We start from the raw sequence: 16,697 nt of genomic DNA, 5'->3' as shown, positions 1-16,697 counted from the left end.
CTCTGGAGGGTAGGATCAGAGCCGATGGCTTCACATTACAAGGAAGGAGATTCCAATTCAACATCTGGAAGAACTTTGTGACAGTAGGAGCTGTTTGACGGGGGAACAGACTCCCTCAGGAGGTGGTGGATTCTCCTTTCTTGGAGGTTTTTAAGCAGAGCTTGGATGGCCATCTGTCATGGATGCTTTGGCTGAGATTCCTGCATTGCAGGGGGTTGGACTAGACGATCCTTTCCAACGCTATGATTACATGAGCACCTAACCTGACAAGGAAGGATCCGGGCGCTTTGGGTGGAAAGGTCAAGGCACCCTGCAAGCTCACCTGGCTGTGCTTTTGTTCCAGTTCTTTCAACTCGCTCTCGGCTTTGATCTGCCTTTCCTTCACCGCCTTGAGCTCTTCATCTTTCGCCTGCATCTCTTCCTCTTGGCGGGTGACCTGTAGCAGCGGCTTCACCTGAAAGAAGAGAATTTCTATGGTCACTCCGGGAAACACGCTGCCTGACCCCTCCACACACACCCCCCCCCGAAAAAGAACATAGCCGCCTTTCCTAGTCTTTCCCCCAGGGAACCTTTTAATGGGAGCAGGCTAGGAGATATAGTCCCCAGAGAGCAGCTGTTGCGTGGCGAGTTCCCGCCCCCCCCAGTGGAAATAATTACACACGACACAATTATTAAGGTTAATGGGCTAAATAAGGCCAAAATGTTATTGGTTACAGGTGATGAGCGGTATTGGCTTAGGCATTGGTCCTAACCAACTATATCCGACTTCAGTCCATCCACTTTAAGTCCAGGAAGGGATAACCACTAGTAGGGGGAGTCCTGCTGATGCACATCAACTAGGAACTCCCCCGGGGTCATCGCTAGGGGGCGTGCCTTAGGCCCTCACCTCCATAGGCTTTGGACAGGGCCACGCCCCCCGGAATCCTTTATCAGACTACCCTTCAATATGTGGGGAAGGTGATGGCGCTTCCTCCCCTCTTCCATCTAAAGAACAATACCAATGACTAACCACCAATACCCAGCAAGTTGTGGCGATTTGCTACGAGGTAGGCAAAAACCAAGTGGCTGGTGCCAATTTGCCAAGTGGGAAAATTCCTACCAGGCCCCTCAATGGCGACCAGCCAAGGTCCATAGCAAGGTCAAGGAACACAAACCTTAAAGGGCAGGAGGGTGGGAAAAACAGGAACAGATGGCAGGCAAGGAAAGAGGGAGATCCCCGGCCGCGTCCTGGTTTAAATAAGGCAAGCCACACCCCCAGAGCCAACCGATTGGCTGGCCAGGAGGTGACGCAGCCAGGAATCCCCCCAATCACGAGTTGGCTGAGTTCCAGCCGCCACGTGCGTGGTGGGGCCGTGACGCCCGCAACTCCACCTCCTCCAAAGGGCGGAAGTGGCTTTCTAGAGCACCTGGCCAGGGCAACCCTAGGAAGGGGCAGCCAAGGAAGGCACCTACTTTGGTGAAGAGTCTCCACCACTGCCAGTTCCTCAACTTCAGGTAAGCAGCACAATTCCTTTGGATGACCTTCATGGCGGTTAACTGCTGCTGCCTCTTGGCAAAAGCCCTGATCAGAAAGAGAGAAATATACAGTCATACCTCAATTTTTGAACGTATCCGTTGACATACATTCCGGTTTTCGAACATCGCAAACCCGGAAGTAAATGCTTCAGTTTTCGAACATTTTTCAGAACCCGAACATGCGATGCAGCTTCCGCTGGTCTCAGGAGCTTCCGCTGAGTGCAAGATCCCAAGGCCTAGCGGGGCACCTGCACATCCCGGAGGTGATATTTAGGCTTATTTGGGCTAGCTTTTTTGGGGTGGTGGTGGTTTATTTGGAGTTCTCTTGCAACCAGTTTGATTTTTGTGACTGTGCGGAAGCCAGCGCTGAGTGAAATGGATAAAAGTTCCAAAGCCAAGGGAATGGTTAATAATAATAATAATAATAATAATAATAATAATAATAATAATAATATATTTATACCCCGCCCATCTGGCTGGGTTTCCCCAGCCACTCTGGGCGGCTTCCAACAAAATATTAAAATACAGTGGACTGTTAAACATTAAAAGCTTCCCTAAACAGGGCTGCCTTCAGATGTGTTCTAAAAGTCTGGTAGTTGTTCTTCTCTTTGACATCTGGTGGAAGGGCGTTCCACGGGGCACAACTACCGAGAAGGCCCTCTGCCTGGTTCCCTGTAAGTTCACTTCTTGCAGTGAGGGAACCGCCAGAAGGCCCTCAGAGCTGGACCTCAGTGTCTGGGCAGAACGATGGGGGTGGAGACACTCCTTCAGGTATACTGGACCAAGGCCGTTTGGGGCTTTAAAGGTCAGCACCAACACTTTGAATTGTGCTCGGAAACGTACTGGGAGTCAATGAAGGTATTTCAAGACCGGTGTTATGTGGTCTCGGTGGCCGCTCCCAGAACATTAGATAGTATCATTAGATAGTAAAAATTGCTGTTTTAGGGGTTGGTTTTAAAGGCCTGGAACTACTTAATCCATTTTGCATTACTTTCTAAGGGAAATCACACCTCAGCAACTGGTACAACATGTGCATGCAAGATATCTGTTATACCCTCACGAAAGCATGTTGGCATGGGACAGTCTTAGTGTTGTGTCTAATGCAGTTCTGCTCAAAGGAAACTCCCCAGATTAATGGACCAATGTCCATTCATTTCAGTGGATCTGCTCTGAAGATGACTAGCATTGAATACAACCCTTCACCATCCGTGTAAAACACCCCACCCAGCTGCGTATAAAGATAAAGGTAAAGGGACCCCTGACAGTTAGGTCCAGTCGTGACCGACTCTGGGGTTGTGGCGCTCATCTCGCTTTATTGGCCGAGGGAGCCAGCATACAGCTTCCGGGTCATGTGGCCAGCATGACTAAGCCGCTTCTGGCGAACCAGAGCAGCACACGGAAACGCCGTTTACCTTTCTGCTGGAGCGGTACCTATTTATCTACTTGCACTTTGACATGCTTTCAAACTGCTAGGTTGGCAGGAGCAGGGACCGAGCAACGGGAGCTCACCCCGTCATGGGGATTCGAACCGCCGACCTTCTGATTGGCAAGTCCTAGGCTCTGCGGTTTAACCCACAGCGCCACCTGCGTCCCAAGGAAGAGCAATTTTGATCAGCAAAATGTCCAGTAAAGGGGAATTTACTTGGGGCTTCTGGTTACAGGAACACACCCACCAGGAGTCTGCAAATGCAATGTGCAAACAGTCTGCCCTGGAGCAGGAGCTGAAGTGGGAGGTGTCTGGTAGTTTTGCAGACTCTCCCTTCTGACAATGCCCTGCCCTTTGCAGGCTGGCTTGCTTGCATGAGTTGTTCAAAAGCTCTCTGTCCTTTCGGTGGGCCCATTACACAGGGCACCTGGTCCAGCAAAGTCACACCACTTGTGGGAGTGACCATGCTTGATGCTTGTGATCCTGCACCTCCCACCCATCCTAAGTTTTTTGGGTTTTTGGTTGCTCCTTGGGAAACAACCGTACTTTCTTGCCAGGTAGCCTCGGGATTGAGCCTGGAAAGTGATGATGACGTCTGTGATCTTCAGGTCCCTCTCTTCTTCCAAATGAGCCAAGACGCCGGTTCTGAAGAAGATCTTGCTCTGCCCGATCCTGTACAGGTTGGGGTCAAGTTCCAAGGCTTTGATCTATAGGGGTGGGAAGAGACACCAACTTGTACTGTTCAATTAAAAACCAGATATAAGCTAACCCTCCACGTAAGCTTTGTGCAAACGAATCGGGACGAATGCTCAACAAACGGATCATCTGGGGGAAGCCGCAGAGCAACTCAGTGTGTGTGTTTTTTTAAACGGCATGTATTTATTTATACAGTATTAGAGCACCACTGTATAAATGAATTCTGGAATACGGGGTATATTTAAAAGATACGTTCCAAAACACAGAGTTGGTCCGGAGTGGAGAAAATGAAACATCTTAAGGGAAACCCTGGAATGCAGAGAAAAAGTAGAAAGAAAGCAAAGGAGAAGAGGTGAAAGGAAGTCCGGTCATGTTGGAACGTGGAGCAGGAAAGTAACAGAAAACAAGAGTCATGCAAACAGGGACATATAGCAAAGGGTGAAAAGGCTTTGCTCACCATAAGTATACATGCTTGCTTTCCATCCATAAATCCTTTCGGAATGGCATTTGCAGCAAGAATTTCATAGCTATGGGCAAAGCACATTGAAAATAGCACTGAATTCTGCAACATCTGAATATAGGCGTGATCCAAATCATGTAAATCCTTGGGTATGAAACATGTGGCATGGCATAAAATGTATAGTCTCTCTCGCTTCTGAATTACAATTTATCCGTGAACCTATTAATGTCCATAATTTGATATTTATTTCTTGGCACATTTTTGGGGAGAATCCCTGCTAATTTACTTCTTCCATTAGTTTGCGATTTATCTAGTTTGGGTTTTGCAATTCCATTCATATATCCAGCCGATATAAGAGAAATGCAGATTAGGTAAAAAGTTAATCAAAGTACCGTATTTTTTGCACCATAACACTCACTTTTTTCCTCCTAAAAAGTAAGGGGAAATGTCTGTGTGTGTTATGGAGGGAATGCCTACGGGTGGCATGCCTACGGATTTTACTCCTCTAAAAACTACGTGCGTGCTATGGTCGGGTGCGTGTTATAGAGCAAAAAATACGGTATATTAGACAAAAATGGGTAAACTGGGAGAAAAGCACACTAAAATGCTGATGAATTCTTAATAAAATAAAAAAAGGAAAAACGTGGAGAACTGAAGATTGGGAAAAGGAGAAATTGAGGGAAACAAAAACTGTCAGATTTGCCTGTTCCTAATTAAATCCTTTGATAACAATCCTGAGCTCCGATCCATGGAACAAACTGATAGCAACAGTGCTCTTGCACAATTCCCATTCCTTTCAAAAGAGTTGATCTTGGTGAATTGAAGCCTACAGTTTCATTTTGAGACCATCCATACTCCTGTAGCTTTGTCATGCTACAGGAAACCAAGCAATTTGCTCCTGCTCATGTTCAAGTCATGCAGCCCAGTCACTGAGATGCCTAGACCCAGGTCTGATTTGGGGAACTCTTGCACAATATCTCCCCCCGCCAAAAAACAGAATCCTCAATGCTCCTTGCAAGCCTCTTACCGCTGGCGGAATTCCTGGAAGACGATTCTGTTAGGGAAGCCCTGGCGGCAGATTCGGATCCCTTCCAAAACACCGTTGCACCTTAGTTGCTCCAAGACCAAGTGAGCATCTAGCTTCCCGGACTGTAAAACAGGGAGACGTTCTTTTATCATTCCATCACCCAGCATAGGAAAGGGGGAAGGAGGGGTTTGCGAGATGCCCATTTTTACACTTCTGGAATATATAAGTGAATAAGCTTCAAAACCAGAGCAGAGAATTCTGTCTAGAGGCTTTTCTACACTAAAAACTAGTGGCTCTGAAGGAGCAATTATGTGAACCATAGTTTGGTAAAATGATGGGATTCCTCCATTAAAGATTCTCAGCTTCACATGCACAGTAGAAACTAGTCCATTAGGGCAGGGGTGGAGAATGTCTGGCCACAAGGCTGTTCTCCCTAAACTGCACACTTGTTCCACACCTGGCATCACACGGGGCATCGAGTGCATGAGCTCCTGACTGTCCCTTTCCTAGAGTAAAACTTGCTTGCTAATGGGCAAGCATTACTTTGTTCCAATAGCAACAATTGGTTTCCAACTGAAACTGCTGCTAAAGTGGAGAGTTACTCCCCAGGTCTCTCCCCAGAGAAGTTTCCCGACTCCAAAGGCCACATCCTCTCACTGGTCCTAATCTGTACCCTCCCCTCAAGTGGGGAAACCCAGCCAGATGGATAGGGTATTCTCCTTATTATTATTAGGCTTCAGGTTTCATTTTTATTTTGGCGAATTACATGGCTGCTTTCTAGTTGCTGTCTTTTCCATTGTGAAAACAGTTTGGTTTAATATTATCGTTGTGGTTTCAGCTTCTTGTTCTCATATTGCTCTGGGGGCTTTTCTGAAGCATAAACAAATACAGTGATACCTCTGTTTTCGAATGTCTCCGTTGATGAACATTTCGGTTTTTGAACACCGTAAGTAAATGCTTTGGTTTTCGTACAGACCTCAGAAGTCGGACATGCCACGCGGCTTCTGCTGAGTGCAAGAGCCTAAGGCCTAGCTGTTGGCTATTGAGTTTTCAGTTTTTGAACGTTTCAGAACTCCAATCGTCTTCTGGAACGGATTACAGTGATACCTTGGTTCATGAACTTAATCCGTTCCAGGAGTCCATCCAACTCCCGAAACTGCTCGAAAACCAAGGCACAGCTTCCGATTGGCTGCAGGAGCTTCCTGCACTCAAGTGGAAGCCATGTCAGACGTTCAGCTTCCGAAAAACGTTCGCAAACCAGAACACTCACTTCCGGGTTTGTGGTGTTCGGGAGCTGATTTGTTCGGGAGCCAAGCCGTTTGAGTACCAAGGTACCACTGTAAGTTCGAAAACTGAGGTACCACTGTACTTGGAAAAGGAGTGGATGTGCTCGCTCTCAGTACCAGAAGAGTACCGACCCTTTTTTCGTGATTCGGGATGATGCAGCGGACAAAGTTGGGGCTGGTGTTCCTCAAGGTGGTCATGAGCTTCGTCAGCTGCTCCTTATACAGCTGCCCAACTGTCCGGAACATGCCCTTCTTCGTCTTGGAAGCGCTCGGGAGGGAACTCTCCGTCATCTTGGCCATCTGGTCCAGCCCCACGATGCGGTCCACTGAAACAAAGCCGAGACTATAAATTCAGCCTTTCGAGGAAGCCTATAGTGGCAGAGCAGCTGCTTGGCGTGAAGAAGGGCCTATGCTCAATGGACGGCATTGCATGCTTCATGTCCTTACCATCTTTCCAGAGATCTGCCACAAACTTCTCGGAGGACTGGTTCAGTAAGGACGTCACGTTGTCATTCAAGGGATCCATGTTCTTGGTCAGCCAGGAGGTGGCGTTGTAGTTAACCTTCCAGGAAAAACAAAAACCCAGCATGTGTGAGTCACTGCAAGTTGTCACTTGGCAACTTCCAGCAGGGGCAGATCTGGGTAATATGGCACCCTGTAAAAGGCGAAAATTGGCGCTGTGGGTTAAACCACAGAGACTAGGACTTGCCGATCAGAAGGTCGGCAGTTCAAATCCCCGCGACGGGGTGAGCTCCCGTTGCTCGGTCCCTGCTTCTGCCAACCTAGCAGTTCGAAATCAAAGTGCAAGTAGATAAATAGGTACCGCTCCGGTGGGAAGGTAAACGGCATTTCCGTGCGCTGCTCTGGTTTGCCAGAAGCGGCTTAGTCATGCTGGCCACATGACTCAGAAGCTGTACGCCGGCTCCCTCGGCCAATAAAGCGAGATGAGCGTCGCAACCCCAGAGTCAGCCACGATATGGTCAGGGGTCCCTATACCTTTTACCAGCCCTCCCTCTGTGAGTCTACCTCAGAGGTCAGCAACCTAAGGCCCATGGGCCAGAAACAGCCCATGAGGGTCACTTAACCGGCCGATGAGCCTGTTGACATTTCCATTCCACCTTAAGGAACAGGCATAAGATTGTTGCGTGACACATGTCTGTTTACATTCCAGCACAGTATGCTGGGAACTTCCATTTGTGTATAGCTTTTGCTTTTCTCTCTGAGACGACATGAGAGAGAGACATGTTTCTTTGTTCTGATTTATGTTTAATAAATCTGTAGTTAGAGCATGACTTCACAAGCCTCACACCTATTCTGTGTGCGCAGTACACTCTGCTAATAGCGTGCCCTGGCTTTTGAAGTCCGGGTCACTGATTTACGTCAAGCATGGGCCGATGGAAGGAGACGGCACAGCTGGGGCTTATCAGCTGGCCTCCCAGCCCTCTGCATGTCAACAGAGCCACCCCCGAACCGAGCCGCCCACTCGGCAAGTCCCATGCGCTGCGCTAAACCAGCACAGCGCGGTGCAGGGACTCTCTTCTGCGGCTCCAGAAATCGCTTCTGCACATGCCCAGACACTGGAAATCACATCTGCACATGTCCGCGGTGCTGAAAATCACTTCTGCGCATGCCCAGATGCCAGAAATCGCTTCTGCGCAGGTGCGATTTTCAATGTCTGGGCATGCGCAGAAGTGATTTCCGGCATTGCACTGCACCGGTCCGGCCCACGAAGGATCTCTGCAGGAGTGATCCAGCCCACACCCGGTAAGCCTTGCAGACCCCTGGTCTACCTCCTCTTTGCCATTGTTGCCAACGGCTGATGCTTCTCTGTCCCATCACTGCTACCAGACAGAGTCATTGAGCAAGCAGGCAGCAGGAGTTGACTCTTCCGCCTTCTCACCTCTGCCGTTATTTGCTTGCTCATTACCCTCCAGGCCAGAGCAAGAGGTAGGTGAACAAGCAAGTTGCAACAGTGAAGAGGAAGAGCAGGTGTAGGGGAGTTGTGGGGGGGGGGGCACAGCAATGGCCTGCCCATGCCAACCCTTTGCGCTGTCCCTGAGTGCTTCAGCCTGCGGGCAGGGAGGGGGCAGCATGTGTAGGGCTGCCATATGTCCGGGTTTCCCCTGACACATCCGGGAAACGCTCAGCAAAATGAAGTCCAGGCGGATTTTTGCTGAATTAGCAAAATGTCTGGGGAAACACAGACCTATGGCAAGTAGGGCTATTTCCCCCCAAAAAAAATCAAAGGAAAGCAACCCTAAGTATGTGGACTGTTAAGAAATTGTCACAAAAGATGATTGGATATGAAATTTAAGCGAATTTATAGAATTAGCAAGGTTAACAGCAGCCCTAAGACTTCAGACAAATAAAAAATTAAGATTAGAATGGCAATGTTTCGAGGAATATATGGAAAAACACTGCTCTAAAGGAATATGTTGATATGCATGGATTAAGTATGTAAAGTATAAATGAGAACAATAATTAGAAAGGGTTATAAAGTGGTGCTTCAGGTTAAGAACAGTTTCAGGTTAAGAACGGACCTCCAGAATGAATTAAGTACATAACCAGAGGTACCACTGTAGAGACTTGAAAACACAAAACCGGTTGAAGGGATGGAGGGAAGTCATGAGCTCGGGAGAGCAAAGAGGTTTTTTTGTTATTTGTTATTGTAATGTTGGAAATATTGTGTTAAAAAAGAAATTAATAAAAATTATATGGAAAAACAGACAATATTCAAATTTGAACCAAAGGAAGTTGAGTAGCGGTGGAGGGAAGTCACAGGGGTATGTAGGGTTTGTGTCTGTAGTCTAGGGGTATATGTATTTTTACTTTTTGTATCAGTACATGTTAGTTTATTTTATTTTCATTTTTTGTATCATTTATTAAGAATAAACAAAATTAAAAAAAATAAAAAAGAAAGAAATTGTCTATTCGGATGCCCCTGTCCTGCTCCTTACCTTTCCTGCGTAATGAATGATAGAGAACTCTGTTTTGTCCTTGAGTTGCTTCTGCTTTTGGAACTTGGGGTGGTTGCCTTGTTCGTTACCCAGCTTCTCCACAAAGGAGGTGTCCGTGGCCTTGGGGAACCAGCACTCTTCATCCAGCAAGGCCAAGACACCAGGGGGGTTATTCTGAAATGGAGAAGAACAGAACGTCATCAGATCACCTCTCGGGAGAGACCTTCCCAACATACTGGGCGTTGACTGCTGAAATTTACTGTCGTGCTGGTGTCCATTTGGTAAAGAGCTGGAAAGAAAATGGTGTTCATTTGTTTAGAGGAGGAGTGGGGAGTCTTGGGGGGGGGGACAGATCATTGTCTCCTCAAGCCCTAGCAGGTCAAATTTGACAGGTGGGCAGGGTTGCCATTTATCACTGATATCAGGTGATGATGTGCTTTGTAGCCCCGATTGTTGAGACCTCAAAGTGCAACGCAGGGCTGTTTGAAAGCCCTTTTGCAAACAGTCCTGCACTGCTCTTTGAACCTCCTAAACCAGCTGGTTTTAGGATGGTTAAAGAGCAGCGTGGGGTTGTTTGCAATAGGTCTTTCAAACAGGCCCACACTGTGCCTAGAAACTCCAGTTTTAGAGGTTCAAAGAGCAGCATAGGGCTGTTAGAAAGTCCTTTTGCAAACAGCCCTGCGCTGCTCTTTAAACTCGGGTTCTGTTAAACCATGGCCACAGAGATAAAAATTAACGTAGGAAATTAAGAGCAGCCCTCCTGGGTGAGGTGAAAGGCCCATCTAGTCCAGCATTCTGTTCTCACCACTGCCAAACAGATGGCTCTGGAAAATTTGCCATAACTGATTAAAATTAGCCTCTGGATGCCAAATGCTTCCATTGATCAATTGATGGCTTATACCCAAGGTAGCCAATCCTCTGTGATACAATGCTAAGGTGTCAGTGTGGTATAGTGGTTAGAGAGGTGGAATAGTGCCTGGAGAGCAGCACTGTCCCTTAGCCCAACCTACCTCAAAGGGCTGTTGTGAGGACAAAATGGGGAGAGGGGAAGAACCTTGTATCCCACCTTAGGCACTTTGAGGGAAAGGTGGGATATACATTTTGTGTGTCTGTGTGTTAAAAATAAGAAGTCAAATTTAATACTGAGAAATTTAGCAAGTCACACTTGATGCAATAGTTTAAATTTAATGAATTGCTTAATTTAATTTAATTTAATTTAATTTAGACCTGACCAGACTGTAAGAAATTCTGAAGAGTTTGGATTTGATATCCCGCTTTATCACTACCCTAAGGAGTCTCAAAGTGGCTCACAACCTCCTTTCCCTTCCTCCCCGACAACAGACACTCTGTGAGGTGAGTGAGGCTGAGAGACTTCAGAGAAGTGTGACTGGCCCAAGGTCACCCAGCAGCTGCATGTGGAGGAGCGGGGAAGCGAACCCGGTTCCCCAGATTACGAGACTACCGCTCTTAACCACTACACCACACTGGCTCTGTGAAGATGGTTGTAATGGGTGAATGTTCAACCAGATGTTCTAGACAAAGCAATCTTACTGGTCTTTCGATCAGCTCAATGCAGGGCTGCAGGTCCAGTCCAAAATCAATGAAGTTCCACTCGATGCCCTCCCTCTGGTACTCTTCTTGCTCAAGGATGAACATTGTGTGGTTGAAGAGCTGCTGGAGCTTCTCGTTGGTGTAATTGATGCACAGCTGCTCAAAAGAATTGACCTGTGGGGGGGGGGAGAAAGCAGGGGTGAAGCAGCAGCCATATACAGCGTTAATTTTCTTAAATCAAGGTAAGACCAAAACAATTGGAGCTTTTAAACCTTAATAAACGAAGACTACTCGTCTTTTTTTAAGGGACGTGGGTAGCGCTGTGGGTTAAACCACTGAGCCTATGACCTGCCCGATCAGAAGGTCAGCGGTTCGCATCCCCGTGACGGGGTGAGCTCCCGTTGCTCGGTCCCTGCTCCTGCCCATCTAGCAGTTCGAAAGCACAACGTGCAAGTAGATAAATAGGTACCGCTCCGGCGGGAAGGTAAACGGCGTTTCCATGTGCTGCTCTGGTATATGGTAATTTGTGGACCTAATAGGTATCTAAAGCCATTTGCACATGTGGCCATGCAACCAGTGCATGCAGAATGTAGGCACCCTATATATAGAAATGAGCAAACCAGTGATATTTTAGGAGCAGGCTAGCAGGCGGCGCCCATTACTTACATCATAGGAGCCTACACAACACAAAACACTCTTGCTGTATGTAGGTTCTATTTTATTTGTTTTTTTATGTTATATTTTGGAAATGTACATCCAGGTGTTTTAAAAATTTGGGGGGCCCCCAAGAGAGTGGGGCCCTAAGCTATAGCTTGTTTAGCTTATATGTAAATCTGGCACTGACCATGGAACACAAGAAAATGAGCTGGCCTTGATTGAGGTCAGCTGCTCTGGTCACCTTGGGCTGAATAAAGGGGGCATACCTCAAAAATCTCAAACCCAGCAATGTCGAGGATTCCCAGGAAGGATGCTCCCTGTCTCTTGGTCTTGTCCAGGGCTTTGTTCACCCGGCTCAGAATCCAAAGGAAAAGGCGTTCATACGTTGCTTTGGCTAAGGCCTCTATTGCAAAATCAGCCTGTTGAAAAAGTTAAATGGAAGCAAGACCAAAATCAATGAAGGAACCACAGCCAGCTTTTATCGCATGGCAATCATTGGTTTCTGGGCTTGGGGAAATTCCCATTGTCTGGGTGCTGGATCTTTTGAAGACCAGGACCAGAACTGAGGAAACAAGGGAAAGAAGGCCATCATTACCTGTTCCTTGGTCTGAGCTTTCTGAACAACATCTCGGCCAACCTTGATTCTTGGGGTGAGTATTGACCGGGTGAAATCTGTCACATTGATACCCATAAGGTGGCACACTTTCTGTGCAGCTGGAACAGAAGAAGAAGAGGAGTTTGGATTTGATATCACTACCCTAAGGAGTCTCAAAGCGGCTAACATTCTCCTTTCCCTTCCTCCCCCACAACAAACACTCTGTGAGGTGAGTGGAGCTGAGAAACTTCAAAGAAGTGTGACTAGCCCAAGGTCACCCAGCAGCTGCATGTGGAAGAGCGGGGAATTGAACCCGGTTCACCAGATTACGAGTCCACCACTCTTAACCACTACACCACACTGGCTCTCAGAAGAGATTTGAAATCTCATTTTATACTAGGGTTGCATGGAGAAATTCAATTTTGGTTGCATTTGAACAAGAAGCTACCTAATTTGCACTTTTCCAACCAACGTGGGGACGAAAACGCAACTATCCTTCAAAATCTGCCGTGCCCTGAATTTTGCAATGCAGTTCCTCCAACCAACATGTACAAAAGTTGCACATATTGGTGAAAACAACATAGCAAGATGCATTATATTTGGAAAACCTGTTTGTGAAAATGTGTAAGTCGGTCAAAACTCCATACAAAAATGTGTTTGTTAGGGGAAGTTCTCACCCAAATTCTGGTGAATTTTCAGGAGGGTTCTTTATAAACAAAACCCCCCACACCAAAACTGCTGCAGAAATGTGGAGAAAGGAATTTAAGACTGGGGTGGGGGGAATGGGAAATGTGGAGAAACCAAAACTGACTGATTTGTGCACCCACTATTTCATACAGCATCTTTCCCCCATTTGAGTTGCAAGTAAGAGATGTCAGATGTACCATCAGAAAAGCAGAGTTTTGTTTTCCATGAAAAGCTGAATATTGATATACAAGTTTCTTCTGTTGGGTACAGGCCATGTGTGCATGGCTGCTTGTAAGCTATACATGGTCCATTTTTGCAGGGGGCAGGACTCACAGCAAGGGCAGGAATCTGAATCCTGCACAGTCCTCTGTCATACCTGTGTTGTCTGGCATTGAAGCTTGGTCTGTGTTCCTCTCTTTCTTGAAGACGATGTTACCAAGCTGGAGAACGGATGAGACGACTCTCAGCATCGCTGCGTGGGTGTAAAGGAGACATCTTTAAGAAGCTGGAACATATATACAGATTCGTACTCCGCTCAGTCAACAAGGGGGTTCAGAAAAGAGTTTTAGCCCCACCACAGTCTGATGGAAAGGTCTGTTTTACATTTCGTACCCAGGATGAACCCCTAAGCTTCCAAGTCCCAAAGATGAGCGAGAGCCAATTGGGTGCATCTCTCTCATACTCAGAATTCCAGGTTACAACCCTATGGCCGGTTAAATGCTGTGCATTATGTTTTTATTATTATACTGTCTAAATTATGTTCATAATGTTGCACACCACCCTGGAATCTTTGGATAAAGGGTGATATATAACTGAAGAAATACTTAAGAATAATACTAATAATACTATGTTTACACGTAAAATTAGTTTATGTTCGGGTTCCTCTATTTCAGAATGTAAAAACCAGGACACCCCAAAAGTTGTTGAACTTTCTTTAGACAACCCCCAAATTTGTTGAGCTTAAGCCCAGAGTTCGCCCTGCCCACAATTTATTTCTGAGATGTTTACTCTCGCATCTTTTATCTCAAGATCGGTTGCACAGACTTTAAAATCTGTCTGGAGGATAATGCAGACAGCAGTAAAATTTCTGGGCCAGTAGGTGTCACCAGACTGAAAAACTACAGACACCGTGTTCCCTTAGGCACCAAATGCAGTTAGAGAGCCTTAAAGGAAAGGGGAAGAGCATTTGGAAAAACAACCACGGCAAACAATTCATCTGACTGATGTCTCCTCTTCTTCAAGTCATAAAACATTTTCAACACAGCTGCCGCTTCTCTTTATTTACAAAAATAAAAAAATAAATCCCAATCCGAACTCCCGATCTCCTTGCAGCTCTCTGCTTGGACGTCAGTGCTTGGAGGCCCCCTAAATCCTAGCTTTAAATGGTCATCTGTCTGGTACTTCCTGGCTGAAGTTCAAATCCCTTCTGCTGAGTTTGTGCAGAGTCCTGTCACAGGAATGCTTAAAAAGTTTATCTTTCCCTCGCTGCATCTCAAACATTCAGAGCCCAGGTTTCCAGCTACTGCTCTGTGCTGGAAAATTCATCAATGGTGTTGAATCTGCAGAAACGCTGCCTTTGAAAAAACAACAAAAATTCTAATTCATTCTTGATGGTGATCGTACATGATCCAGGTAGGGCTGGGAGAGGCCCAAACCCTGCAGAGCTGCTGCCAGTCTGTGTAAAGGTAAAGGGACCCCTGACCATTAGGTCCAGTCGTGACCAACTCTGGGGTTACGGCACTCAACTCGCTTTACTGGCCGAGGGAGCCGGCATACAGCTTTAGGGTTATGTGGCCAGCATGACTAAGCCGCTTCTGGCGAACCAGAGCAGCGCACGGAAAAGCCGTTTACCTTCCCGCCGGAGCGGTACCTATTTATCTACTTGCACTTTGATGTGCTTTCGAACTGCTAGGTTGGCAGGAGCAGGGACTGAGCAACGGTAGCTCACCCCGTCGTCGGGATTCGAACCGCCAACCTTCTGATCGGCAAGTCCTAGGCTCTGTGGTTTAACCCACAGTGCCACCTGCGTCCCTTACCAGTCGGTGTAGACAATACCAAGTTAGATGGGTCAACAGTCCAACATGTTCTGTGGCAGCGTCCTATGTTCAAAAAACTCATTCATTCGGCACAAGTTACTGATCAGAGCTGCGCAAATGATCAGCAGTAGATGAGAAATCAATGACAATTGAATTTGTTTCTCATTTGCAATCTAATAACAACAACAACAACAATAATAATAATATATTATTTATACCCCGCCCATCTGGCTGGGTTTCCTCAGCCACTCTGGGTGGCTTCCAACAAAATATTAAAATACAATAGTCTGTAATCGTAATAGTCTGTAATGTAATCTAATGCACAGATGCAGATCATAAGTTTCTGATGTGACTGAGTGGTAAAGGAAACAGTTTCTGAGTTCTAGACATTTGAAGCTTGGCGCTGTGGTCTAAACCACCGAGCCCCTTGGGCTTACTAATCGGAAGGTTCGAATCCCCGCGGTGGGGTGAGCTCCCGTTGCTCTGTCCCAGCTTCTGCCAACCTAGCCGTTCGAAAGCACGCCAGTGCAAGTAGATAAATAAGTACCACTGTGACACGAAGGTAAACGGTCTTTCCGTATGCTCTGGCACCTGTCACGGTCCTCCATGCGCCGGTAGCGATTTATTCATGCTGGCCACATGACCTAGAAAACTGTCTGTGGAGAAACGCCAGCTCCCTCGGCCCAAAAGTGAGATGAGCGCCACAACCCCATAGTCACCTTTGAGTGGACTTAACTGTCCAGGAGTCCTTTATCTTTTACTTTACCTCGACCAGGTCAGGCCATCAGTTCATCTAGCACAGGGATGGGGAATGGGATAGTCCTCTAGACCAGTGCCATAGCAGGGGGAGAAGGGGCGGTTGCCCAAGGCACAAAATTTCAGTGCCTAGTGATGCCTCAATACAGCTGTGTGCTTATGTCTCTGGGCTCCATTGAAAATGGCTTCTCCATGCGAACCAGGAAATAACCTCTCCAGACAATGGAACAACTCTTATTTTCTTACCTCTGTGGCTGTGATCTCTTGGGTGATGCAGACGCCATTAGGCAGTTGAATGCACATGTGTACTCTGTCCGTTTCCCTCCCACACGGCCCTGGGTGCTGGTAACCCCTGCTATGACACTGCTCCAGATATTGTTGACCTTCAGCTACCATCAACCCCTGCCTGCATCGTGGATAGATGGGGATGATGGGAGTTGTGTCTGACAACATCTGGAAAGCCACGTACTTCCCATCCCTGATCTAACCCAGTATTTTCTGTGCCAGATATAGCCAATCTGTTGCCCTCCCAATGATAGTGGACCACAAGTCCTATCCCTGTCCCCCGGTCTTTGGCCATGCTCGCGGAAGCAATGTCTAAAAGGCACTATGTCTTTGGTCCTCATCCCTTGGGTCGAAACCCATTGATATGAGCTGGGTTGTGACTATCACCAAGTGAATAGATGGTAAAATATAGAGAAGCCAGTTTCCAGATCTGGGTTAAAGTTGGGTCCCATATCTGAAAAGGATGAGGTCTAGGCTGATTAGTAGCACGTCTTCAGGAGAAGTCTTTAAAATCACCACTTAAAACTTTTCCAGCTTTTGCAAGGAGCATATGTCTTCCGAGGCAATTCCCCTTCTGCTTTCAGCTTCTTGCAACAGGCCTTTCTGCAGAAGGCGCTGCCATTGCACACTTCATACATCATCAATGCCCTTTCCCCTTCCTTCTAAATAGCAGATAATCAGGAAGAAGAAACCCAGAGGCTCTGTGGAATCCAGTTGCAGACCCCACCCATTTGTGGGTTAGTGGTTCTTCCCCTCCCTAATC

The 16,697-nt window shown here is 46.9% G+C and overlaps 1 protein-coding gene across 2 annotated transcripts in view; it reads right to left on the bottom strand.

The window, feature by feature from the left end:
* The window catches only part of MYH11 (myosin heavy chain 11), an 88,614-nt gene that overhangs the window by 29,385 nt on the left and 42,532 nt on the right, over window positions 1–16,697 (bottom strand). For both annotated transcript variants that reach the window (XM_081169358.1, XM_081169359.1), the window contains 12 exons: window positions 13,234–13,329; window positions 12,171–12,289; window positions 11,842–11,994; window positions 10,919–11,092; window positions 9,368–9,541; window positions 6,858–6,972; window positions 6,543–6,736; window positions 5,125–5,246; window positions 4,095–4,164; window positions 3,488–3,648; window positions 1,453–1,561; window positions 323–454 (listed from right to left, as the gene is read on the bottom strand). In XM_081169358.1, coding sequence (XP_081025484.1) covers window positions 323–454; window positions 1,453–1,561; window positions 3,488–3,648; window positions 4,095–4,164; window positions 5,125–5,246; window positions 6,543–6,736; window positions 6,858–6,972; window positions 9,368–9,541; window positions 10,919–11,092; window positions 11,842–11,994; window positions 12,171–12,289; window positions 13,234–13,329 — 1,619 coding nt within the window. The remainder of the gene's footprint in view (window positions 1–322; window positions 455–1,452; window positions 1,562–3,487; window positions 3,649–4,094; window positions 4,165–5,124; window positions 5,247–6,542; window positions 6,737–6,857; window positions 6,973–9,367; window positions 9,542–10,918; window positions 11,093–11,841; window positions 11,995–12,170; window positions 12,290–13,233; window positions 13,330–16,697) is intronic.

The sequence above is a fragment of the Podarcis bocagei genome (genome assembly GCF_964188305.1).
Source record: "Podarcis bocagei genome assembly, chromosome: 14".
Taxonomy (NCBI): domain Eukaryota; kingdom Metazoa; phylum Chordata; class Lepidosauria; order Squamata; family Lacertidae; genus Podarcis; species Podarcis bocagei.
This window is presented reverse-complemented; position numbering and strand designations above follow the sequence as displayed.